At 50.7% G+C, this 24666-nt stretch overlaps 2 protein-coding genes across 6 annotated transcripts in view; one reads left to right on the top strand and one right to left on the bottom strand.

Moving 5' to 3' along the window:
• PCNX2 (pecanex 2) overlaps window positions 1–17259 on the top strand; it is a 308594-nt gene extending 291335 nt beyond the window's left edge. For both annotated transcript variants that reach the window (XM_081570388.1, XM_081570387.1), the window contains 2 exons: window positions 14353–14801; window positions 16276–17259. In XM_081570388.1, the coding sequence (XP_081426514.1) occupies window positions 14353–14801; window positions 16276–16437 (611 nt within the window). In that variant the 3' untranslated portion in view covers window positions 16438–17259. The remainder of the gene's footprint in view (window positions 1–14352; window positions 14802–16275) is intronic.
• A 4354-nt stretch (window positions 17260–21613) lies between these two features.
• The window catches only part of NTPCR (nucleoside-triphosphatase, cancer-related), a 36851-nt gene continuing 33798 nt past the window's right edge, over window positions 21614–24666 (bottom strand). For all 4 annotated transcript variants that reach the window (XM_081570384.1, XM_081570383.1, XM_081570385.1 and 1 more), the window contains one exon: window positions 21614–22258. In XM_081570384.1, coding sequence (XP_081426510.1) covers window positions 22095–22258 — 164 coding nt within the window. In that variant the 3' untranslated portion in view covers window positions 21614–22094. The remainder of the gene's footprint in view (window positions 22259–24666) is intronic.

The following is a 24666-nucleotide window of genomic DNA, read 5'->3' as shown; positions in this document are numbered from 1 at the left end:
AAGTATACTGACTCATATAAGTTCTACTCAGAAAAAAGCTCCATGTGTTAGATTCAGCTTTTATCCTTTATCCATCTGTCTGTCCATTACCTCAGCCAGCCGTCTGTCTGTCCATCGGTCCAGTGGTCAGTCCCTTCTACCCCGTCTCTCACTCCTTCAGAGACCATTGGCTCACGTGTCTCAGTGTTAGGCTGTGTTGTAGCTCTTGATCCCTGAAGTCACCTCCCTCCTTCTGTGAATTGATGCACCCCTTCCAAGTCCCGTGATGAGGCGCCTGCCCTCCATTGCCTGGTCACTACAGCTCTCCACTTCCTCCCCTTACACCTGACATTTCAGAGCATAAGGAAAGGGGGAAGAAGGGTGTCAGCCGATGGGGATGGAAGACGTTTGGGCTGAGTCTAAAGCTTAAAATCATGTTTAAACTAAGGCCCAACTAATTAGGCTCAATCAGATGGATGAGGTTCCAAAATCCCACTGTACCTGGAGGAGAAGGCTGGGTTAAAAAAGGCGACCCTCAGGACTCACAGAGGATGTGGCCAACTGGAGCAGGAGAGACAGATGCTTGGCCTGGCTCCCAGCGGCACACTCTCCCTTAGCTTTGACCTTCAAAATTCGTCAGTGGTTTCACCTTTTGGCCTCAGTACTTTTACCATCAAGAAGCATTCATTAAGTGCCTCTTTGTGCGTGTTCCCCTATCAGCTCTGCATCAAGGGAGTAAGTGAGGAGCAGTGCCTGCCTCCTAGAAGTACCCAGAACAAGGCTGAGGATTTAACTGAAATAGTGAGGATGTGTGTAAAGATGGGCAAGAAGATAGATAAGATTAAAGAAAGACAGATGGGTGACAGGGAGACAGAAAGATAGATAATGGATGGATAGATATTGGTAGAAGATAGAAAGATAGATTATAGGTGTATAGGGAGATTGAGATTATATAGATAATAGGTGATAGATGGATAGAAAATTGATAGACAGATAATAGATATATAGATAGCTAATTGGTTGATATGTGTGTGTGTGTTCAGTCGTGTCTGACTCTTTGCAACCCTGTGGACTCTAGCCTACCAGACTCCTCTGTCCATGGGATTGTCCAGGAAAGAATACTGGAGTAGGTAGCCATTTCCTACTCCAGGGGATCTTCCCTACTCAGGGATCAAACTCTCATCTCCTGTGTCTGCAGATAGATTCCTTACCACTGTGCCACCTGGGAAACCCATATCTCCTGTGAAGTATGAATAGCAGAGTATTTTAAAGAAATTTAATCTTATTAAGTTCATTGGTGGCACATGAAAGCTTTTGAGGGGATCCTCTTTGCTCAGGGATTGAACCCTGGGTCTCCCACATTGCAGGCAGATCCTTTACCATCTGAGCCACCAGGGAAGCCCCAGTTGGTTGATGAATATGTAATAGAAAATAGAAAGATAAATAGATAGTATAAAGATACCTAGGTAGGTTGAGCTATTTTAAATCCTAAAAGATGATGCTGTGAAAGTGCTGCCTTCAATATGCCAGCAAATTTGGAAAACTCAGCAGTGGCCACAGGACTGGAAAAGGTCAGTTTTCATTCCAATCCCAAAGAAAGGCAATGCCAAAGAATGTTCAAACTACTGCACAATTGCACTCATCTCACACGCTAGCAAAGTAATGCTCACAATTCTCCGAGCCAGGCTTCAATAGTACATGAACCATGAACTTCCAGATGTTCCAGCTGGATTTAGAAAAGGCAGAGGAACCAGAGATCAATTGCCAACATCCATTGGATCATCGAAAAACCAATAGAGTTCCAGAAAAACATCTACTTCTGGTTTATTGACTAAGCCAAAGCCTTTGACTATGTGGATCACAACAAACTGTGGAAAATTCTTAAAGGGATGGGAATACCAGACCACCTGACCTGCCTCCTGAGAAATCTATATGCAGGTCAAGAAGCAACAGTTAGAACTGGACATGGAACAACAGACTAGTTCCAAATTAGGAAAGGAGTACATCAAGGCTTATTTAACTTATATGCAGAGTGTATCATGAGAAACACTGGGCTGGATGAAGCACAAGCTGGAATCAAGATTGCTGGGAGAAATATCAATACCTCAGATATGCAGATGACACCACCCTTATGGCGGAAAGGGAAGAACTAAAGAGCATCTTGTTGAAAGTGAAAGAGGAGAGTGAAAAAGCTGGCTTAAAACTCAATGTTCAGAGAACTAAGATCATAGCGTCTGGTCCAATCACTTCATGGCAAATAGGTGGGGAAACAATGGAAACAGTGAGAGACTTTATTTGGGGGGGGGGGTCCAAAATCACTGCAGATGGTGTCTGCAGCCATGAAATTAAAAGACACTTGCTCCTTGAAAGAAAAGTTATGACCAACCCAGACAGCATATTAAAAAGCAGAGATATCACTTTGCCAGCAAAGGTCTGTCTAATCAAAACTATGGTTTTCCAGTAGTCATGTATGAATGTGAGAGTTGGACCATAAAAAGGGCTGAGCACTGAAGAATTGATGCTTTTGAACTGTGGTGTTGGAGAAGACTCTTGAGAGTGTCTTGGACAGCAAGGAGATCCAAACAGTCCATCCTAAAGGAAATCAGTCCTGAATATTCACTGGAAGGACTGATGCTGAAGTTGAAGCTCTAATACTTTGGCCACCTGATGCGAAGAGCTGACTCATTGGAAAAGACCCTGATGCTGGGAAAGATTGAATGAGGGAGGAGAAGTGGACGACAGAGGATGAGATGGTTGGATGACATCATCAATTCAATGGACATGAGTTTGAGCAAACTCTGGGAGAGAGTGAAGGACAGGGAAGCCTGGCATGCTGGAGTCCATGGGGTCTCAAACAGTTGGACACAACTGAGAGACTGAACAAGAACAAGATGGATAGATAGGTAGATGTTTGACAGATACATATATACATACATAGATATATAGAGATAAATAGATAGATGATAACTACTTAGTTGACGATAGATGAGAGATGGAAGGGAGGCAGGAAGACAGGGAAGGAGAGAGAGGTAAATAGGTAGGTAGCTGAATAAAGTGACATCAGTTGCTTAGGGTGAAGAAGACCCCCTTCCTCGCCCCGTGCCATCTGCCCTGAACCCCAAGCAGAGCAGCTGCCGAGCCAGAGGCCTCCAGTGTGCAGCTGGCTCTCAGGCCAGGAGTTTTTCATTGCTGAGTTAGTTAACAGTTGTTATCACATGAGATTTTTAACTTTCAAAAATCACAGAAGTGATTTTCCAGGTGGGAAAATGCAAGGTAGGTTCCAAATGGAGCAGTGCCTGGGCATTTGACCTTTCTGTCAGGTGACTTGTCTGAACCAGAGAGGGGCTAGAGTCCGAGGGTGTGGGATTGTGGGGAAGGGGGTCTGGCTGGGGGGGTTGCAGGGTCACAGGCTTTTAAAGAGCCTGAGATGGACATGCTGGACAGACTCTGACTCAGTGAGATGCCTCTTCCTTTTCATGCAAGTGAAGCCATGCTGGCACCGCATGGCCCAGAAAAGCCAGCGTTCCTTCCATCCTCAGAATCCAGGCCCTGTAGGTCGTGATTGTCCCCCCGTTCACCACCAGAGCCTGAGGCTGGGACCAGTCACAGGCTTCTGTGGCAGATGTCAAAGCTGAATCTTCCAGAGCCCACACCAGCTGTTCATTTTTCATTATTGCTTCTTAAAACTGCTCCTACCAAGGCCACTCTTGGCTTTGCCTGCTTTACAAGCTAATGAGGCATGCTGGGCGACGGCGCCTGTGGGCCTCAAGACCGTGAACCTCCACCTGCAGTCAGAGTCAGCCTCGGGCTCTGCACTCAGCTTTTGTCCTGCTCTAGAGACTCTCAGTCTTTACCAAGTATCTGAGGCTTTGGAGCAAACCCACCCTGAGCCACTCCTCCTCACATGCCACCCCATCCCACCACCACCCTGTTGTACCAAGTGCATCCTTGCTGTGGTGATAAAATGTAATAAGTAACAGTCCTCCAATATATACTGTGTGCCAACCCCAGGCAAGTTCACTTTGTCCTCCCCAGGACTCTGACAGGCTTCCCTAGTAGCTCGGATGGAAAAGAATCTGCCTACAATGTGGGAGACCCGGGTTCAATCCTTGGGTCAGGAAGATCCCCTGGAGAAAGAAATGGCAACCCACTCCAGCATTCTTGCCTGGAGAATTCTATGGACAGAGGAGCCTGGCAGGCTACAGTCCGTGGGGTCACAAAGAGTCGGACAGGACTGAGCGACTAACACACGCACTTCCCTGTGCTCACCTTGCAGCTGAAGAAACCAGGGCAGAGAAATTCAGTCACTGAACTGAGAAGTTCAGTCTCGGGGCAGAGAAATCACCAGCTAGGAAGCAACTGATCTGGGATTTGTGCTCAGGCAAGATGGCCCAGTGCCTGCAGTGCTAACCCCCAGGCACAGTCCCGTTACTCTGGTCCTGGGACACTACCTCTGCTCATCAAATGCAGCCTTTGTCCCTGAACGTGATGGCGCCACTTGCCCAGGCTCCTTCTTGCAGTGCTCATCTCTGCTGCTCCCACGGTCCCGGCCCTGCGTGACTTTGTTCCCTGGCTGAGGACTACTCTTACAACTGGTCTTGCTTTGGGTTCACAACCAGGCAAAGCTGACACCCAGCCCTTCCTGACTCAGCTGCCCAGTTTCCTGTAGGTCCACTGTGGTCTGGGCTACAAAAGGTTGCGGTTGCAAGCTGTGTGCTATGCCAGGATTTGTGGCCTCTGGAGGAGAGGAATTTGATCCGGCGCCAGAGACGAGGCTTGACCACTTGGAGCTTTTCTGTAGCAAAGTTTTATTAAAGTATAATAGAAACAGAGAAAGCTTCTAACAGACATCAGAAGGGACAGAAAGAGTGCCTGCTTGCTAGTTTTTAGCGAGGTGTTTTATGTCTGTTAGCAAGCAGCAGATAAGAGAGACATCTCAAGGCTGAGGGAATTTCACCAAGCCCCTCTTCCACAATATGCATTTTTTAGATAGAATGGCACAAGGTGTGTCATCCCCGACCATAAAACAATTGACATGAATACTGGTTTGTTGAGCCATTATCAGCCCAAGGTTTGAGAAAAGGAAAAAAAGAAAAAGGTTGACTTAGGCAGAACTGATTTTGTCAACAGAGAAGGGAAAAAAATACGTCTGCCACTTGTAGTTTATTTCCTCCTGCTGCTTGGGGACCTCTGGCCTCCCTGCTGAGGCTGTTAACACTCTCACAGGGGTGGTGGACATGGAGCAGACACATGTCCCTCCCTGTGCTCTAGAAGAAGCTGACAGTCTGTGGACAGAAGGCCTTGCACCCCCAGGAAGTTACCCTGAGACTGGTGCCCCCTGCAGAGGGTCAGAGAGCTGGGAGGGAGCCCACCACGCCCTCCCCACCCCCAAAAAGGAGGAGCCACTCTCTTGCTCTCTCTGGCCATTTAAGCAGCCCTGACAACTGCACAAATCGTAAGTGTCTTTTCCACATACCTGCCAGGTGACGGCGTTTTAACTTAGGACATCTTTCTGTTGAACGATGGCTTCTGTATCTCTCAGAACTGACCTGTGTTCCTTTGCTATAGGACAACTGTAACAAAGTACCAGAAACTCAGTGGCTTCAACAAAAGACTGCCTCCCAGCTCTGGAGGCTGGAAGTCCGAAACAAGGTGTTGGCGAGGTGGATTTCCTCTGAGGCTGTGAGGGAGAATGGGTCCCCGGCCTCTCCCCTGGTTTCTGGTGGTTTGCTGGCGACCTTGGGCATTCCTTACTTTGTAGAAGCTTCATCCTGATCTCTGCCTTCATCTTCACATGGTGCTCTCCCATGTGCATTTCTGTGTCCAGATTCCCCCTTTATTAAGGCATTGTTTATCTTAGATTAGGCCCCCCTACTCCAGTATGACCCCATCTTAAGGAATGATGCCTGCCACAGCCCTGTTTCCAAACAAGGTCACCCCCTGAGGTTCTAGGATTAGGACCTCAGCATATGACCTGGGGGTCCCAACTGAGCCTCACCTGGCTCGCAGGGCTCCCCGTGACTGCTGTCTCCGGAATCTCTGTCACCCGCTCCTGCTGGCTCACACCCCCAGCCTTAGAAGCCCCCTCTGCCCCTCACTCATCCCAAGTGCTCCTCACCTCAGAGCTCCTGCTGCTGCTGCTTCCTCAGGCTGGACATGCTGCCCCCAGGATGGACTCAGTCCCCCGTTCAGCCTCTCACCAAATGCCGCCTTCTCAGGGAGGCCCCCGGCCAGCCAGCCAGCCATACCACTCTGCCTCCCCCACCCTGCCACTGGGTCCGCCTGTGTGTGGTCAGGGCCTGGGAGCTGTCCTCCCCTGTAGGAGGGCAGCACAGCACTGGTGGCAGGGGAGGCTTGGTGGCGGCCCCCACTTCCCCGGGTGGGGGTCATGAGCACACATGGAGACTGTGAGCCGCTGTCCCCACACTGCCGTGCCTGACGAGGGGCCTGTGCCGACTCTGCACATCCCCCTCCATCCACACCTCCCAGCTGCTCCTTGCCCAGCCTCAGGCCTCGGGTACACACACCTGGAGGAAGGCCCAAGGGTCATCCTAGGGGGAACCCTGGAGCAGGTCTGGGCAGGCTCTGGGTTTACTCAGGGCCTCCCAGAGAGCCCCAGGGCCCATCGCGTGGTGGCAGGAGTGTGTGGGAGCCGGTCAGCATGTCCCTGCCACTTTCTGGTCCTGTGGAGAGAGATGTAATGGGGGAAGGGGGTGCCGAGAGGGACCCTCTAAAGTGCCAGGGGGCACCCAGGGCTAAGGTGGTGCTCTGCACGGGCCCAGTGATAGAGTGGACGGTCCCCTCCCGACTCGGCCTTTTCCCCCTAAGTCTTCTCTGCAGGCTGGGTGGGGTATCAGGCCCTCGGGTCATGGAATTTCCAAGTGGAACTCAGCTGTTGCCAGCTTCCGTCCATCTCAGCCAAGAGCAAAGAGCCAAGGGCTGCTGATCCTACCTACCGGCTTGACCTTGTACCCCAAGTCCCCTGCCAGAACCCCTCATCTATCTTTAGAAGATTCTCCAGATCCAAGGCTGGTCCCTCTCCTGCTGATGCCTTGAGGAGACACCGAGTGGGCCTAGTCTTGGGGAGAAGGAGGGCCCCCAAAGGCAGTTGCCTGTCTTCCCTCCCCCAGAGGAGGACCACACCATGGTACCCCGCAGGCTCTCCCTGCCCTGGAACATCCAAGCATCTCCCGCTGCAGCCCATCTGGTCCCCACCTTTCAGGCCATCTGGTTTAGAGTCCCTGAGGGGGCCCAGTGGACCGAGAGAAGCTGGCGGGGTGCGAGTTCAAGAGAGGGAACAGCACAGATGGCCCCTCCTGCTCTCCGGCTCTGCCCAGCAACCCCACGACCCCCAACCTCAGCAGCTGCCTGGGGCAAGCCTTCCCCAAAACTCACCAGGGGACATCACAGCCGCTAGCATAAGCGAAACACCTGTTCTGTGGGGCTGGGTAGGGCTGGAGTTCAAACTTGCCCTCAAAAGGGTGAAACATCTGAGATGGTTTGCTGGAAACCAGCCACTGAGGCTCACAGGCTCGCCCCAAGACAGGACGGGAATCTGGGGACACCGGGGGCAGGGCAGGCCCCCAGGAGACATCTGGAAAGGCCCAGGGTTGGTATCGAAAGGGACAACCTGCCTCCCTGACACGCAGCACACAGACTCCTCTTCCTGCCCCTGGAAAATGAATCGCCCCCTTGTTTTTATTACCCCTGTGGTTAAAGCCACACGGGGACATCGGCACCTTTGGCTGTGGTTCATGGCACCCTCTCACTCCCTGGGGAAGTTCAAGGCCAGGACCCTGTCGTCCCTTCTCTCTACGACCTTGGCAGTTAGAGACACGCCCTTCTATAAGTAAGCACCAAGTCGGGGTCTGGGAATCAGAGAACAAAGCCCAAGATGGGAAGCTTCTTGTGGGCTCCCCGGCTGCATCCCTCAGCCCCTGATAAATGCAGGTGCTCATGGAGCATCTGTGCTGTATCTGAGAGGAGAGCTGCTTCCTGGCTCAGGCTTCCGAAGCCCAGCTACACCCACCTCCCCCACCCACACCAGTCTTCTCCTCCTCAGCTGGTGCAGACAGTGGTGGTGGCGGGGCTTCCCTGTTCTCTTGGCACAAAGCTTCCGGTTACTGAGGCCCCGAGTGCAGTAGCCCCTGAGGCCTCAAGGACACAGGCCCCCAGAGGGAGCCCCACATAATGACGGGCAGCCCTGCCTGGCTGGCCAGCCTGGCCTCAGGTTCTTGTACCTGCCACCAAGGACTCTTCCCAAATGATGCAGCCAGCGGTGCCATGCCCGAAGGTCCCTGGAAGAGGGAGGGCAGCTTGGGAAGCCCCCACACCCTGCCATTCCCAGTAGGATGGTGTCCTGTGCTGGGAAGATGCTGGGTTTCCTTTCAGCCTCCGGCTTCTCTGGCCTCCTTTTCACCCTCCCCTCAGCTGAATCAAACCAGTGCATCCACAGATTCCAGAAAAGAAGCCAGGAGCCAGCGCAGGAAAATTAGAGGCCAGTCTCCAGTCTTGGGAGTGTGTTTCTGATCCCAGATCTTTGTGCTTGACCTGGAATAAAGGGAGACACCTTCCCAGCTCCCTCTCTATAGCTCGCCACCACCACCGCCCCCCAGGTCTGCAGGGGCACATGGTAAGGGGCTGGAGGGCGTTCAGCCTTTAGGTCAAGGCATTTTGAAGCTTCCCACGTGGCGAAGGAGGGAACCACACAGCCAAAGGTGGCGACGTCCCCATGTGGCTTTAACCACAGTGGAAGTACAAACAAGGAGGGAATTTCATTTTCCAGGGGCAGGAGGAGGTGTCTGTGTGCTGGGGGTTGGGGAGGCAGGTTGTCTCTTTCTTATACAGCGTGGTTCTAATAGCCAAGAAGCCCTGCTGTTGTTGTTTAGTTGCTAAGTTGTGTCCAACTCTTTTCGATTCCATGGACTGTAGCCCACCGGGCTCCTCTGTCCACAGAACTCCCCAGGCAAGAATACGAGAGTGGGTTGCCATTTCCTCCACCAGGGGATCTTTCCAACCCAGGGATCGAACCCATGTCTCCTGCCTTGGCAGGCGAGTTCTTTACCACTGAGCCACCTGGGAAGCCCTAAGAAGCCCTGTACCCACCCAAACTAGGGATAGGTCTGTTCCTAGTCAGGGGTTGAAGAAGCTCTGGGTTTCAGTGCGAGGTGAGTTTTGCAGCTTGAGTTCTTATTTGCCAGTCAGTGTGCCAAGCAATAAGCCTGCAGAAAGGATGCCGTCAGAGGCAGGGCAGAGGGTGGAGGCCACCACATGATGCCACGCAGGCACCAGGGATGCCCAGTGCACTGTATCCTGTAGGAGGGAGTCTCTGGGGGCCGCGGGGGAGGATCTGAGTGCCCAAGCAGGGCATGACACAGAAGCCTGGCTAGCAGCAGTGATTGAGCTGTTCTCAAGGGTGGATGTGAACCAAGTTCTAAGAACAGGGATCTTGTTTTACTCACAGTGCCCAAGGCTCAGTGCCCATAACTAGGGTCCCAAGTGTTCCTACCCCAGATCCTGCCTCATTTCCCAGCTGAGTGTCCCCATCGTGGTCCTTGCTGGATTCTCAGAGGACTGGGGTCCCAGGTGGCCACACCTCATGCCTGGCTGGAGTGCCCTCATGCCCAGCGGCCAGGAGCTCACTGTGCAGCCCCAGTGGTGGCTGACAACCTGCACACTTCTCACTGGAAGGGGACTCAGCCCACTGGTGCAGGCTGGTGACCTGGTGGCTCAGAGAAATAAGAAATTCATAACTAATCACCAATTCAATGGACATGAACCTGGGCAAACTCCAAGAGATGGTGAGGGACAGGGAGGCAGCCTGGCATGCTGCAGTCCATGGGATTGCAAAGAGTCAGACACGACTTGGCAACTGATCAACAATAACAAGTAATCTGAGTCCCCAGTTGGACAGAAAGACTTATCTCTTCTGTCCTATTCTAAGAATTTGCACCACCACTTTTCATCAGCCTCTTGATGAAAGTGAAACAGGAGAGTGAAGAAGCTGGCTTAAAACTCAGCATTCAGAAAACTAAGATCATGGCATCCGGTTCCATCACTTCATGCAAATAGATAGGGAAACAATGGAACCCATGACAGATTTTATTTTCTTGGACTCCCAAAATCACTGCAGACAGTGATTGCAGTCATGAAATTAAAAGACACTTGCTCCTTGGAAGAAGAGCTAAGACAAACCTAGACAGCATATTAAAAAGCAGAGAGACATTACTTTACCAACAAAGCTCTGCACAGTCAAAGCTGTGGTTTTTCCAGTAGTCAAGTATGGATTGAGAGTTGGACCATAAAGAAAGCTGAGCGCCAAAGAACTGATGTTTTTGAACTGCGGTGTTGGAGAGGACTCTCGAGAGTCCTTTGGACTGCAAGGAGATCCAATCAGTCAATCCTAAAGGAATTAAACCCTGAATATTCATTGGAAGGACTGATGCTGAAGCTGAAGCTCCAATACTTTGGCCACCTGATGCCAAGAACTGACTCATTGGAAAAGACCCTGATGCTGGGAAAGATTGAAGGCAGGAGGAGAAGGGGACGACAGAGGATGAGATGATTGGATGGCATCACTGACTCAATGGACATGAGTTTGGAGTTCCAGGAGTTGGTGATGGACAGGGAAGCCTGGCGTGCTGCAGTCCGTGGGGTCGCAAAGAGTCAGACACAACTGAGCGACTGAACTGAACCACAACTTTTGAGATAACAATCAGAGGCAGAGGAATAGTGCTGGAATAATGAACCAAGGAGGGTAATTTATATAGAATTTCAACTCAGGCTCTTAGGAGGTTTGCCCTAAAATCACTCATAATTTGATAATGAAGTAATTGGCAAAATAAGTTAAACTACAAAATAATAAGTAGCATGAATGCATTCAGTTTGGTTTCTTACTTGTTCCATTTGCAAAATTAATTTTAAAAAATCAAGAGCAACCAAAAAAACCTCAAGAAAATCTGAAGCAATTTGGGGTGAGGGTTACCCTATCTTGCATAGAACACAGACCAGTCCCCTCTGACACACAGACGGGCCTTTGTCCCTTTGTTACTGAAATAAGCTAAGTCCCCCACCGAGTATGGGTGGTCTCTCTAGCATCAAAATCACCATCTTGTGGATGACTGTGGAGTATTTTGGGGCAGCAATCAGCGTTACAGGATAAATCACAAACAGATGTTTGGCCTTGCCAAACTGAATAAACTAACAAATCACTGTCTCTCTTCTTAATTCTGATTTGTCAGGGTCCCTTTCTCCCTCTTTCTTCCTCTGCAGGAGTAAGTACTCAGCGGGGACGATCAGATGGGCCCCAGCCTGGGTAGGGCCCCAGCTGCCTGCACTTACCCAGGGAACCTGGCTCCAGTCCCACAATGTGAGCAGCTCCGCAGGGGGAGCACCCAAATTTCTTGGACGGGCAGGAGGGAGCCAGGTGGGAACCCCAGTGCCCTCTGAAACTGGGCGCCCACCACCACAGCAGGCAAATGGCACTAAGGTCAAAGTCAGGAGGCTCCTTTCAGCCAGTCCAGGGCAGTGAGAGGAGCAGGGCTTGGGGGGACCCAGGGAATGTCCACAGTAACATCTCTTCCCATGTTGAGTGCAGCAAGTCAGACAGAGAAAGACAAGTATCCTATGACACTGTTTGAAAACAAAGGGTACAAATGAACTTATCTACAAAACATAAATAGAGTCACAGATGTAAAAAACAAACATGGTTACCAGGGGGTAAACCAGGAGCAAGGATAAATTGGGAGATTGGAATTGACATATATGCACTACTATATATAAAATAGATAACTAACAAGGACTATATTGTATAGCATAGGGAACTCTACTCAGTATTCTGTAATAACCTATATGCGAAAAGCATCTTAAAAAGAGTGGATATATGTATGTGTATAACTGAACCACTTTGCTGTACACCTGAACCTAAGACAAAGTTGTAACAACTACATGTGTGCTCAGTTGCTTAGTCGGCTCTGACTCTGCGATCCCATGGACTATAGCCCACCAGGTTCCTCTGTGGTGGGATTTTACCAGCAAGAGTACTGGAGTGGGTTGCCATTTCCTCCTCCAGGGGATCTTCCTGACCCCAGAATCAAACCCACATCTCCTGCATCTCCTGCATTGGCAGGTGGATTCTTTACCACTTGTGCCATCTGGGAAGCCGATATAAATCAACTATACTCTAATAAAATTTTTTAAAAAATTAAAATGTATCACTCATGTGGTCCCGTAGACAAATATAAATATTTCAGCATCACCAGATTCCCTGTTAATAATTTGGGAACTTGGGATGAGGTGACAGTCCTTGCTAGTACCCACCCACAGCCCTCTCTATTCGTACTAATTGAAGGTAACTGAGCCACTTCAGGAGACTCATCAGTAGGGCAACTGGTAGCACTGTGACATCACTAGCTGTCCCCTTCAAAATAATATTTATTTTTATTATTCATTTAAAATTTTTAAAAATTTAAGTATAGTTGATTAATAGTGTTGTGTTAATTTCTGCTCTACATACAGCAAAGTGATTCAGTTATACATTGTACATTCTTTTTTTTTTTTCCTAGTCATTTCCATTATGGTTTATCGTAGGACACTGAATATAGTTCTCTGTGTTATACAGTAAGACCTTGTTGTTAAAATAATATTTTAAAATTAGACCCTCTGGGCTTCCCTTGTAGCTCAGTTGGTAAAGAATCAGCCTGCAATGCAGTAGACCTGGGTTCCATTCCTGGATCAGGAAGATTCCCTGGAGAAGGAAATGGCAACCCACTCCAGTATTTCTTGCCTGGAGAATCCCATGGACAGAGGAGCCTGGCGGGCTATAGTCCATGGGGTCACAAGAGTCAGACCCAACTTACTGACTAAACTGCCTGGTGATTAAGTTAAGGAATTCAGCGTTCCAGCAAGCACAAGGTTCCCTCCACCTGCCTGGTCTCTACAATTGCAGAGGTGGGTCCAGCACTTTAAGCCTCCCCTCTCATGGCCCCAAGAGATGTGCCAGGACCAAATCCTTGGACAGTCCAGTCCCTTGTGTCAAAATGGCCTTGTTTCAATGATTCTCAGCAAGACCTAGGCCAGGAGTGACCCCGAGGGGAAGGATGGCTGGCCAAAAGGAGCTGGGAGTCCCTCCAGTCCACTGGGAGCCCCGACAGAAATGGGAACCTGGGTGATGCATGCCCCTGTGAGGCCAAGGAGGGCTTCCTCTCAAAGACCTTGATCTTAAGGGAAAGCGTTTTTAGAAAATAAAGGCCACAGTATGTGTGGCTCAACCCTTTTTTTAACCCCCTTTTCAAGACTGCAAATGGTCTAAACCTGCATATTTTCCCTCATGCTTCCAGGGACAGGAGGCTTCAGTGTGAAAGCCAGGACAAGCCTGGGCAAATTGGACAGGTCCATGCCGCTGGCTGCTGCTCCCCACAGCAGTGCCCACACCCCACCCTTCAGTTCTCAGGCCTTAGTGGAGGCCCGACCTGGGCTCCCAGCCCTCTGTCCCGGCCCAGAAGGCAGGGGACAACCTGGCTCTCTGGGGTTCCACAGAGCAGGCCTCCCACCTCACCTCGAAGATACTGACATTAGCGACCACCTGCCATGGCAATCTGGTCTGCTCTGCTTGCTTTTCTTAATTTCCCATTTTAGAAAGCTCTGGTTGACTATATGAGTGACACTTTGAATGCCCCTGCTTTTCCCTTCTCTCTAATTCCCTTACGGGTTTTTAAATTTATAGTTGGTTTACAATGTCATGTTAATTTCAGGTGTACAGCAAAGTGATTCAGTTGTACATACATACTCTGTATGTGTGTGTGTGCTCAGTTGTGTCTGACTCTTTTCGATCCTATGGACTGTATGTAGCCCACCAAGCTCCTCTCTCCATGGAATTTTCCAGGCAAGGATACTAGAGTAGGTTTCCATTTCCTCCTCCAGGGAATCTTCTTGACCCAGGGATCGAACTTATGTCTCTTGGGTCTCTTGCATTGGCAGGTGGATTCTTTACCACTGTGCCACCTGGGAAGCCCATACATATATACAACCATATTGGACTTCCCTGGTGGCTCACATAGTAAAGCATCTGTCTGCAATGCGGGAGACCCGGGTTCGATCCATGGGTCGGGAAGATCCCCTGGAGAAGAAAATGGCACCCCACTCCAGTACTCTTGCCTGGAAAATTCCATGGACTGAGGAGCCTGGTAGGCTACAGTCCATGGGGTTGCAAAGAGGCGGACACAACTGAGCAACTTCACTTTCACTTATATATATATATATATCCTTTTTTGGATTCTTTTCCCATATAGGTTATTACAGAGTATTGAGAAGAGTTCCCTGTGCTGTGCAGTAGGGCCTTGCTGTTTATCTGTTTTGCTCTGCTTTCTTTTAAAGGCAGGAGAAAAGGCAGGAGTCAGTCCGTCCAGGCCCACAGGGCCTTAAGCCAAACGCCGCCCATCCTGCGCGCGTCCGGCCCTGTCGCGGGCAGCCGCCCGACCTTCCTGAAAACGTCCACGTCGGTCCACGAGCTAGCCCCGCGGCGCTCGGGCAGCCAGCTGTCCCTATGCCCCTCGGCCGCGTCCCTGCACTCCCAGCCCCCAGCCGTCCCTGCCGCCAGCCACCTGAGCGTCCGTGAGCGGGCTGAGGCCCTCATCAGGTCCAGCCTGGGCTCATCTACCAGCTCCACCCTCAGCTTCCTGTTTGGCAAGAGGAGCTTCTCCAGCGCCCTGGTCATTTCTGGGCTGTCTGCTGCCGAGGGGGGCAACACCAGTGACACCCAGTCTTCCAGCAGCGTCAACATTGCCTTGGGTCCCTCGGCCAGGGCCGCCAGCCAGTCCACACGGGTGAGGAGCTAGGGGGCAGGGAGGGCTCCTGGCCCAAGCACCCCGGACCCCCTCCTGCAGGCTCCCATCACCTCCCCCGTAGCGTTTCCATTGTAACAGACCAGTAGTGAGATAGGAGCTGGTATGTCTGCACTCTGAAGCTGACAGGATACATCACATTTGTCCTGTAGTAGTAGCGCCCGGGCAGGCGTTATTGCAGGGAGCCCAAAGGCGGAGTCCCCTCCGCTCTGAACCCAGGATGTGGGGTCAGGTTCTCCATGGGCCCAGGTAAAAGGACCAGTTGTATTTCCTTCTCTTTTCACATTCCTCTGGCTGGAGGGAGAGGAAAGGACGCACACCAGCCTAGCAGGCAGATCCTCATCGATTCCTAGCCACTAGATATTGTGAAGCTGCCAAGATGGCCTTCTGCTTTATGCAATTAAATGTTAGAGAGTTTTGAGGACTTGACCCAAATGAACTGTTACTTATCTAGAATCCCTAGCTAGCTGGCATTGGATGAATCCCTGAGCATCACAAGTAAGTACATACATAAATACCCAGCCTTTCTCTCCTGTATGGTGGTAGGGAGGAAAGAATAGGAGACATTAAGGCAAAAGCCAGCACCAGCTTGGAGACTTCCAGTTCCGTTTCAACATTCGCACACTGCCCTGTCTGCAGTGGTGCTGAGTCACAGCCTGCCGGCCTTGTGGTTCTGGGTGTGGGGGTTTGGAGGTGGATGATGGGGGCTCGGCCCTCCCTCTTCTCCCCCAGGAGAAGCCATACAGTGGCACCCCAGCCCCCTTGAAACCAGGGCCAGCGTGACCTGCCCTAAGAAGAGCCTGAGGGTTGCAGCCTTCAGGGCGGGGTTATGAGCACCCTGGAGCCCCAGGTTACTTCAGGAGTTTAACCAAGTTTAGTTAGACAACTAAAGGTAAACAAACCTCCTTCCCTTTTTCTCAATTCCTCAATAACAATGCATACCTTTCTGCCACCCCCATATGTGTTTATGACAATCTGTGGGTGCAGTTCTGGGATTCTGAAAAATTCTCTCTCCCTCTCTCCCACAAGGATGGCTGAGTCCTTGGGACCACATTCAGCCAGAATAAAAAAAACCTTGGTATTACTCTTTAGGATTAAACCTGCAGGATTTAGCACTGGTGCAGGGCTGAGTGTATATGAAGTGACATTGATGCAAACTCAGAAAATCCAGGCTCACAAATTACTTTTTACCCAAGGTCATCTCTTTGCAGATTACCCGAGAAAAGGTCCCTGTGTGTAGAGGCACCCCTCTCACGATGTTAGACTCGTGGCTGGGACTGCATGTCCCTTCCTCAAGCCCAGCTGCCTTTAGTCCTCTGTAACTGTACTGTACTTTAGACTCTGACCCATGTCCCTGCCACACTACCAGCTGGTACCTGCAGCTGTGAGATAGTCATCAGGCGAGGTGATCAGTTTTGCTGAGCCATAAAACTCGCTTCTCTTTTCTCTTTGGAAGCACTTCTCTGAGCCTTGCGAACGCACAGAGGTCACTGAGCAGGGGCTGCTTCGAGATCACCATGTGGCCGAGAACCCGGGGGTGATGTGCAGAAGAGCGAGCCAGGAGGACATGGGCCTGGATGACACGGCCTCCCAGCAGAGTGCTTCCGATGAGCAGTAGCCGAGTTCGGGCCAGAGGAGCCATGGTGTCAGGGAAGGACCAAACCCCCATGGCTTCCCCCTTGTGCTCCCTGAACCAAACAGAGCACAGAATTTGAGCCAGGAGATCTGTCCTATGGAAAAATGAATGCTTTGTAGAAAATAGAGCAACTTGATCTCAGGTTCTTGAAAAATCTCTCACATGATGAAAACAAACCTTGACACCAGGTCTCCCTCTCCTTTGGCTCTTGTGGCCCGAGTGGTGGGATGCGGGAGGCACCCTTCCCAGAACTGGACAATTCAAACAAAAGCCATGTAACATCTTAAGACAACTCAAGCAGAGCGCATAACTCCTTCCTGCCCTGATGATAATAAGACAGCTGCATGCTAAACAACTGGCATTTTACACTCACTGTTACTGTGAAAAAGAAGCAGACAGCAGTGCGTATCACACCATGAGCTGGTCCAATGCACTGATGTTCAATCTACGTGTAAACATCTCACGTCTTGATAATATTTATGCAGATGTTAAATATAAACCAGTGACAGCTTTACTGCAAAAATCGTGACAGTGCATGCAGTCACGTCCAAAACATCCTGTGAAAGGAGCCAACTGTCCCCAGCAATGTGCGTGCAGAAGTTCAGTCAAGGCAGGCCACAGAGAGCCACCTAGGAATGATGCTAACTGCAATCACAGTGACTTCCTGCAAGAAGCCAGGCTCCATCTCTCCTGGCGTTCCTATGTGCTTCCCAGGAATGCATACTTGTTTCCAAGCCAAGCAATCCTTACTGCGTCACAGGACATTTGCACATACTTTGCTTTTGGAATTAAAATGTTTACAGTTATTGCTGTGTTTGGTTGTTTGAGTTCTACTGAACTGTTGTCATTTCTTTAAAAAAATTGACGCTTCACTGTAAGAATGACGTTTAGGCGAATTTTTTTTTTTAATTTATTTTTTACAAAGTATAATTTACAATGTGTTAGTTTCAGGTGTACAGCAAAGTGATTCAGTTATATATATATATTATTCTTTTAATTCCCTTTTTAATTGAAGTACAGTTGATTTACAATGTTGTAGGCAAATTCTGGGACAGTTTTTCTCATATTAAGAGTCCCAACAGGTAGAGCAGAAATGTGGCTTCTTGCTGCTGTGAGGGAGGAAGAAGGGGTCTCCGAAGAGGGTCCATAGAAAATACCCATCACTGACCTGGTGAGGCATCCCTTTTGGAGAGACAACAGTTTATCAGAGATACTCAATTTGAAAGCAGTCACACAAATTTCTTAAAGGTATCTGGGATTGGAAGTGTAGGCAGAGGGGATAGTATTGTAGAGACTACCTTATCTCTTGGAAGCAGATGGTAATACTTTTTTTTTTTAAAATAAGAATTAGCAATTAATAACAATAGGTAGAGTCTATCATCAGAGACACAGTGTGCCATTCTGAAATCAGCAATCCCTAGAGGTGCATTTTTCTTATTTCTGATGGATTTGCAGATGTCTGTCTAAAGAACAGCTGAAATAACCTCAGCAAAGTTCTTTAAGTTGGCTCAACCAAACTTGGCTGGCAGTTCCTGAAATTCTCTTGGGCAACTTGGCAACCAAGCCCTGGGGACTAAAAGGAGGCTTCCCTATATTAGGGTGGTCACTTGAATTAGGTAAGAAAATGACCTATGCCCAGCAGCATTCAGCCTAGGTGCTCCTTGGGCCTCTAGAAGTAAGAAACAGTCATGGCTTTCAGAGAAAGTGAGAGCTGCTTGAAGAGCTAGGAAACCAGTCAACAGGGACAGGGTGATGCAGATGGGAAGACAAGTGCATCCCTGGTGTGCCCGCATCTTGTTCCACGAGAGATTCATGAGCTGCTTCTTCAACTGCTGGGTCTACTGCTTATTATCCTGGTTCTCTGGCAGCTTTTGTGGGGCCAGCGGGAGGAGGAAAGGTGTGGACTACCCACTTCAGGGCCAGACTCCTCAGACAGGGCTGCCATGCCCTGCACTGTCTACGGCAGGAAAGCTGCCTGAGTGTGCACACTGCGCGTGTGTGCACGTGGACCCACGGCTGAGATCACGGCTGGCCTCCCTCCAGGACTCCCAGGCTGTCAACAACTCAGTCACGTGTTTTTTTTTTTTTAAGTGTTGTAAATAACTTTTCTATTTACAACTCACGAGCTCGTTAATCTGATCTTCAGCTGATCAACTGTTTATCAGAGTATACTCCTTGCAAAATATTGTATTATTAGCCCCCATTTAGAGGAGATTTTCCAAAGGTGACATTTCCTGTTGGAGTTATTCAAATGTTCTGCGGGACATGAGCTAAGGAGTTATTTTCTACATTTGAATGCTGAACAAAATTGCTTCTCTTTTAAAGATAATATAGACCGTAGTGCTGGGTTTTATATGAATCATGTGGCTCTTCTGGCATTATTGAGTCTACATTCTGCACCATGTGTTAAAACCATCTGCCTGGCAGGCCATTTCTACGATTGTTTGATGTGCGGACTTTTCCTGGTCCATGAAACAGGCATCACAAGGCTTGTTCCCTGAACTCTCCTCAAGCCTCCTCCACTTCCCTACTGTTTTGTCCCAAGTCACAAGCACCTGCCATCAGGCCCTTCCCCCACCCCGCCTCCACCTGATCTTCCCAGACACAGCATTCCATGAACACACAGATTGAAGAGAAAGAGGGGCAAGGTCCATCCCACCTTCCCAGGCATCCCAGGGGCATCGCCCTTTGCCCCTGTAAGTAACTTAATGAACTTACAGCATTACAGGGCCCTCTTCATGTCAGCCACGAAAGAGATCATATTTTGTGAATTAGAGGACCATCTCCCTAACATGTGCTTATTCAGAGATAAAAAGATAACTATTGGGGGAATTCCCTGGTGGCCCCATGGTTAGACTCAGCACTCTCACTACCCTTGTCCTGGGTTTGATCCCTGGTTGGGGAACAAAGATTCAGCAAGCCCCTCGGCATGACCAAAAAAATAAAAGACCTCCCATTTTTAAAACTACTGTGTGTGAAGCGGCTGTTACAGGGAGGAAGAAAGAACAATTGGACACGCCCACATCAGCTCTGCCTCGGCCTGTCCCACCATGTCTTCCAGCTTGAGCTCTTCACACGAGCTCTGCATACGTTTGCTCTGTGCTTTTCAGAGTGAATTCCCCCTTGAAGTCTGGACTCACACCCAGCTATGCTAGGCATCTGGATTTATTTGAATAGCAGGCATTTCAAACTCAGGTGTCAGAGGATTCCTGATCTCAAGTGGCCCCTGCACCCCTCCTCTCCGGGAGCCCCTCACCTCAGTGGTACCCACACAGACGTAGTGCTCAGCTCCTCCGTGGGCCCCAGCTTGTGCTCAGAGAGTGTGCGAGCCTCAGGTGTCCTGCCCTCTCTTCCCTCTTTAACCTCAGCAGAATGTTGTTTCTACAGGCTGTGCATGCTTGGCCCTGAGTTGCAGTTATTTGTCAATTCATTTTATCTGATACCACAGGCTAGAGCCTTAAACAACAAATATTACTCACAGCTGGGAGGCTGGGAAGTCCAAGATCCCATTGTCAGCAGATTCAGTGTCTGGTGAGACCCGCTTCCTCACATGGCAGCAGGGGTGAGGGAGCTCTCTGGGGCCTCTTTTTCAACGACACTAATCCCCTTCACGATGGCCCGACCCTCATGACCTAACCACCTCCAAAGGCCCCACCTCCTAATATCACATTAGAGTTCGACATGAATTCCTGGGGAAGGGGGCACGTGGGGAGTCATGGGAAGGGACACTCAGACTTGGGCTCAACTCCTTCCTGCCAGGACCATCACAAGCAAGAGTGCAGGAGCTCCCCACAGCGGCGACTGCCCGGGGCCATGCTGCGAGGAGACCGCGACACTCACCCTCCTCAAGCACATCTGGCCTTGGCTCTAAGTGTTCCTTTCCTTGTTTCCTGCCTTGTTTCTTTTCTTTTTTTTTTAACTTTGGATGCTTTTTAAAATAATTTTTACTGGCATATGGGTGATTTATAACGTTGTGTTGGTTTCCTTTGGAAAATGTCCCTTTCTACTCCCAGCCACAGAGCCCCTGCTATAGGGGCTGGTGAAGGCTGCTTCCTGCCAGGGCAGGAGCCCCAGGAGGGCAGCCTGCGCCCCAGGCCAGGGTGCTGGGGGCATCGGGCCCAGACCTACTCAGCCTGCCTCCCTCTTTCCTGGTGCTGAGGGCTGCGGGGGGCTCATGCAGGGCTGTGGAAGTTGAAGGGGAGTAGATTTATCACAGGAATAGGGCCCCTGCGCCTGAGAAGCCTCTACTTGCTTCAGAGCAGCAGCCACTCCAATGCATGGAGCCTGCAGACCACACCGAGCTGTGCCCTCTGGTCCCACTGAGTGCAGCTCATGTCACACCCCGCCTGTCGGATGTCACAAGCAGAGCCTCCCAGGACATATCATCCAGGCAGGGAGAGTGGGATCCCCTCACTCTCACCCTGGCCCAGGCACCCTTTCTCAGGCTGAGGTCTGTTAATAATCTGGGAGACTCTTTCCAGGTGTAATCCTGCAGAGCCTGGGCCAGTGCAGACCAGGCTTCAGAGAGCCGCTGTGGGGGAGACAGACCATCTTAAGAGCCCGTCACAGGCTGTAAGCTGTCATCTCGGTTTAGATGCCAGTGTTTTCTGCACTGTCTGCTGCCCCAGAGCCCACCTTGCCAGGCTCCTTGCTCTACACATTCATAAATGGGTCAGTGGTCACATTCATACATACTCCCAGCAATAGCACCAGCTGGCACTGTGGCTAAGGCTAAAAAAAATATACTGGCAATTCAAAAGCACTGAAATGTCTATTGCTCAAGTACCATCACCCTTGGGAGAGCAACTCTTATCCTCTATGAGGTCTGGGGTTTCAGTGGTCTGGCCCACGGGGCCCTACCAGGGCCAAACCTCGTCTCTCTGCAGCCTTCTTCCCGACAGCCCCGGCTCTGGCCCTGGACACTCCCCAGGGGACTGGGTGGACAGCTGAGGGTGGCTTCCTTCAGGCTGTGGCAGCCCTCCTCTGATGGCACTCACTCACCCCTTTTCTGGAAGGGAAACGGGGCCCAGAAAAGTTTGTGAACGTGTCTAAATGAATGGGGCCCAAGTGGGGCCCTGATCTGAACCCCCACTGGGTACCAAGCGCTACCAACATTTCTATAGGCTGCTCATCCCTCTCACATCAGGACCCGCATGTCTGTAGCCATCACATTTCTCTTTATTTTACTAAGCAATAAGCAAACAGATAAACAGTAAAAGATGCAGGCGGGGAAGGACCCAAAATGGCTTTTTTTGAAATACTGATTTTCTTAAAATCAAATAACTGTTATCACTCCAAGTTGCAGGAGGCTGCAGCTGCTCCCGGGAAGGGATTTAATTTTCCTGACATGCCAAAATGATCAGGCAGTGAACTCCTCCCCACCCCCCTTCCCTGAACACATTTATAAACTTCAGTGGGGGCAAATTCCATCTAATACTCCAAAAACCATTTCTTCTTTCATAATTTACCCAAATCATACGCACAACTGCAAGAGGAAATAAACAGAAATCTCTCAGCGTAAATACACCACAGTGGATTGTTAATCTTGTAGAGTCAATCCAGCATTAAGACTAATTTGATCTTTTAAAACATTTTATGGAAAACAGCTGTCAGGCTCTCTTTGGAAAAGCCTCCAAGGTTTAGTAAACCGAAGGCATAAAACCTGGTCGGGCAGGGCACTGGGGCTCCTCTCGAAGAAGCGTTTGACGTGCAGAGAAGTAATGACATGTCGTCTTCACTTCTGGCTGCTCTGCACATGGGTCACAATCTCTGGCAAAAGGTGGTTTCTGTTCTCCTTGGTTACCTGTGTAGGAAGAAGCAGGAAAGCAGATTTCAGAGTCCCTTTCCTTTTCTTCAGTTCCCTACTCTGCTGGGTTTTACTCTAACAGAACAGCCCAGAAGACGACGTATGCTTTATAAAGTGAGACCCAGATGAGACTGACCCAGGGAGGCACCCCAGGCCTCCCAGAGGGCTCTGAAAGCAGGGCAGCTGGGCTCAAATCCCACCACCAGCTTCTGCAAAGGGATGGCTCACACAGTGAGAGTGGGTTTTGATGACAGATGGATTTTAAAAGAGCTGTGAATTGAGCCCTGGGAGGGCTGCTGGGGAAGCACGCTGGAGCGGCTGGAATGAAGCCTGACCTGGACAGGAGGCCTGAGTGAAGCCAGAAGAACCACAGCTCCAGGTGGGCACCCACCCGCCAGGTGAGCCCTCTCAGAGCTGCCTCACACCCAGGACTCCGGGATTCTCTGAAGGGCAGTAATCTACTCCTCTCTCCCTGATTTAGGAGATCTGTGAGTTGCAGGAAGCCTCTGACACCAGTTAACTCTGCGCCTGAAGGATGAGGACAGCGCTGGGGGTGGGGCGCGCGGTGGAGAGCAGGGCTTTTGCTGAGATCTCAGAGGTACCGGGGGATGCAGGGCAGACTAGAACGCAGCGCCCCTGCACCTGATGTGTTAGCTCAGCAATTATCACTGTTACAGACAAAAGGAACAAGAGTGTATTCAAGCTCTGCTTGATGATCTGTGTTATATTTTTCTTTCTTTCACTACCACAGGCCCATTGAGTACAACTCAAGCACTTGAACACCCCCCAGGGAGCCCGGTGGGGGGCTGTCTCCCCAGCACGGGGCAAGGTGGTCTCTCCTCATCACCAGAGCCTTCATGTGCCACCCACACAGCATTCAACACGCACTGCCAGGGGGCAAGATGCCAGGGGTGGTGAGAATCAGCCAGGACCTTGACCTCACACACAGGGCCCAAAGACCAGATGGGGGGCACACATAACAGTGAGGACAGGGTTGGCAGAGGGTCCCTGAGACCCTGGGGAGGCACGGGATACTGGGCAGGGGGGTGGGGGGAGGACAGTGATCAGGAAAGAAGGAAAGACTTCCACAGGTGCTTATGCCCAGGCTGGTCTTGACCAGTGAACCTGGGAGAAGGGCAGCAGTGAAGAGGACAGCCAAGCAGAGAATCGTGCTGACAGGAAATGCACGCATCTGGGAAACCTGAGTGGGTCCGGGAGGTGCAGTCCCTGAGAGGAGATGGGCCTGGTCCCCCTGCAGGACCTCAGCCCCCGGGGGTAGCAGGGGTCCTGGTTTGGGAGGTGAATACATGTCAGGAGGAAATGCACAGCGGACCCCAGCGCCTGGCCGCCTGCATCCTACAACTTTCTTATAGGAGGGAGGTGATTCTCCTGTGGGAGCAGCCCTTGGCCCTGGGGTACAAGCTGGGCCCTGGAGGACTTCTGAGAAACTGAGTCTCAGGACGACTTAGCCCTGGCCCCTAAGGGTGGTGTCCAAGGATGCTGCCCATTGGTCCCCGGGTAGCCTTGGCTCCACCGAGGAGGACCACCCACTTTTCCTTCAACTTGAGGAGAGAGGCACAGCCTTGTCAGGCTTCCTGATCCTATTTATGTTTCAGTTAGCCCAAGTCCACTCCTGCGGTGAGCATCCAAGGAAGCCCCTGTTGTGGGAGGAGGAGGAGGAGGGGAGAGGAGGCACGTGGGCATCCAGCAGCAGGAAGGCAGCAGCATGGAGAAAGGACTGGAGGACACACCAGGCCGTCAGCGCCCTCCTTCCGCCCTGACCTCGTGGGGAGCCACATGAAGTTGTGCCTTAGGGCCCCTGAGATTTCACTGTGGGCCCCGAAGGGCCATGTGGACGTGAGGAGCATGGGGGCCACTTCCTTTGTTGTGCATACTTCATCACTTCCTTTACAGACGCGAGGAAAAGGATGAGATGCTGAGCTAGGAGAGGAGTGAGAGGGAGAGAAGGGGGAAGAACACTAAGAGATATGGGGGCGGGCGGGAAAAGAGAGGAAGGCAACACTGTGAACAGACGGAAGGACGAGGGGCCAGGTCCCGCCCTGCTCCTCAGTCCCAAGGAGGCCGCGCCTTCTCTTCCAGCTCCCGTAGAGTTGCAGTGGGTGGATCTCGGGCGCTGGACATCAGCGGTTCCACCCGGGACAGTTCTGATGTCGTTCAGTGTAAGGGGCAGTTGGTGCAATGAGACACGTAAGGAAACACAGCCAGCATGCTGCTTGTAGGGTTTCTTCCTCTGAATCATCCAACTGTGGCTTCACGTCTAGTCTTTAAACCGCTTATCCCTTGGAAAGAATGGGAGTGTATGAGGGAAGTGACGAGTGATGAGGTGGAAACCCTACTACCCAAGTTCCTTTCCTGGGCGCAGGCTGTTTAGGTGCACAGTCAGG

This window comes from Giraffa tippelskirchi, chromosome 2, assembly GCF_054371585.1.
Source record: "Giraffa tippelskirchi isolate mGirTip1 chromosome 2, T2T-mGirTip1v1.2.pri, whole genome shotgun sequence".
Classification (NCBI taxonomy): Eukaryota; Metazoa; Chordata; class Mammalia; order Artiodactyla; family Giraffidae; genus Giraffa; species Giraffa tippelskirchi.
This window is presented reverse-complemented; position numbering and strand designations above follow the sequence as displayed.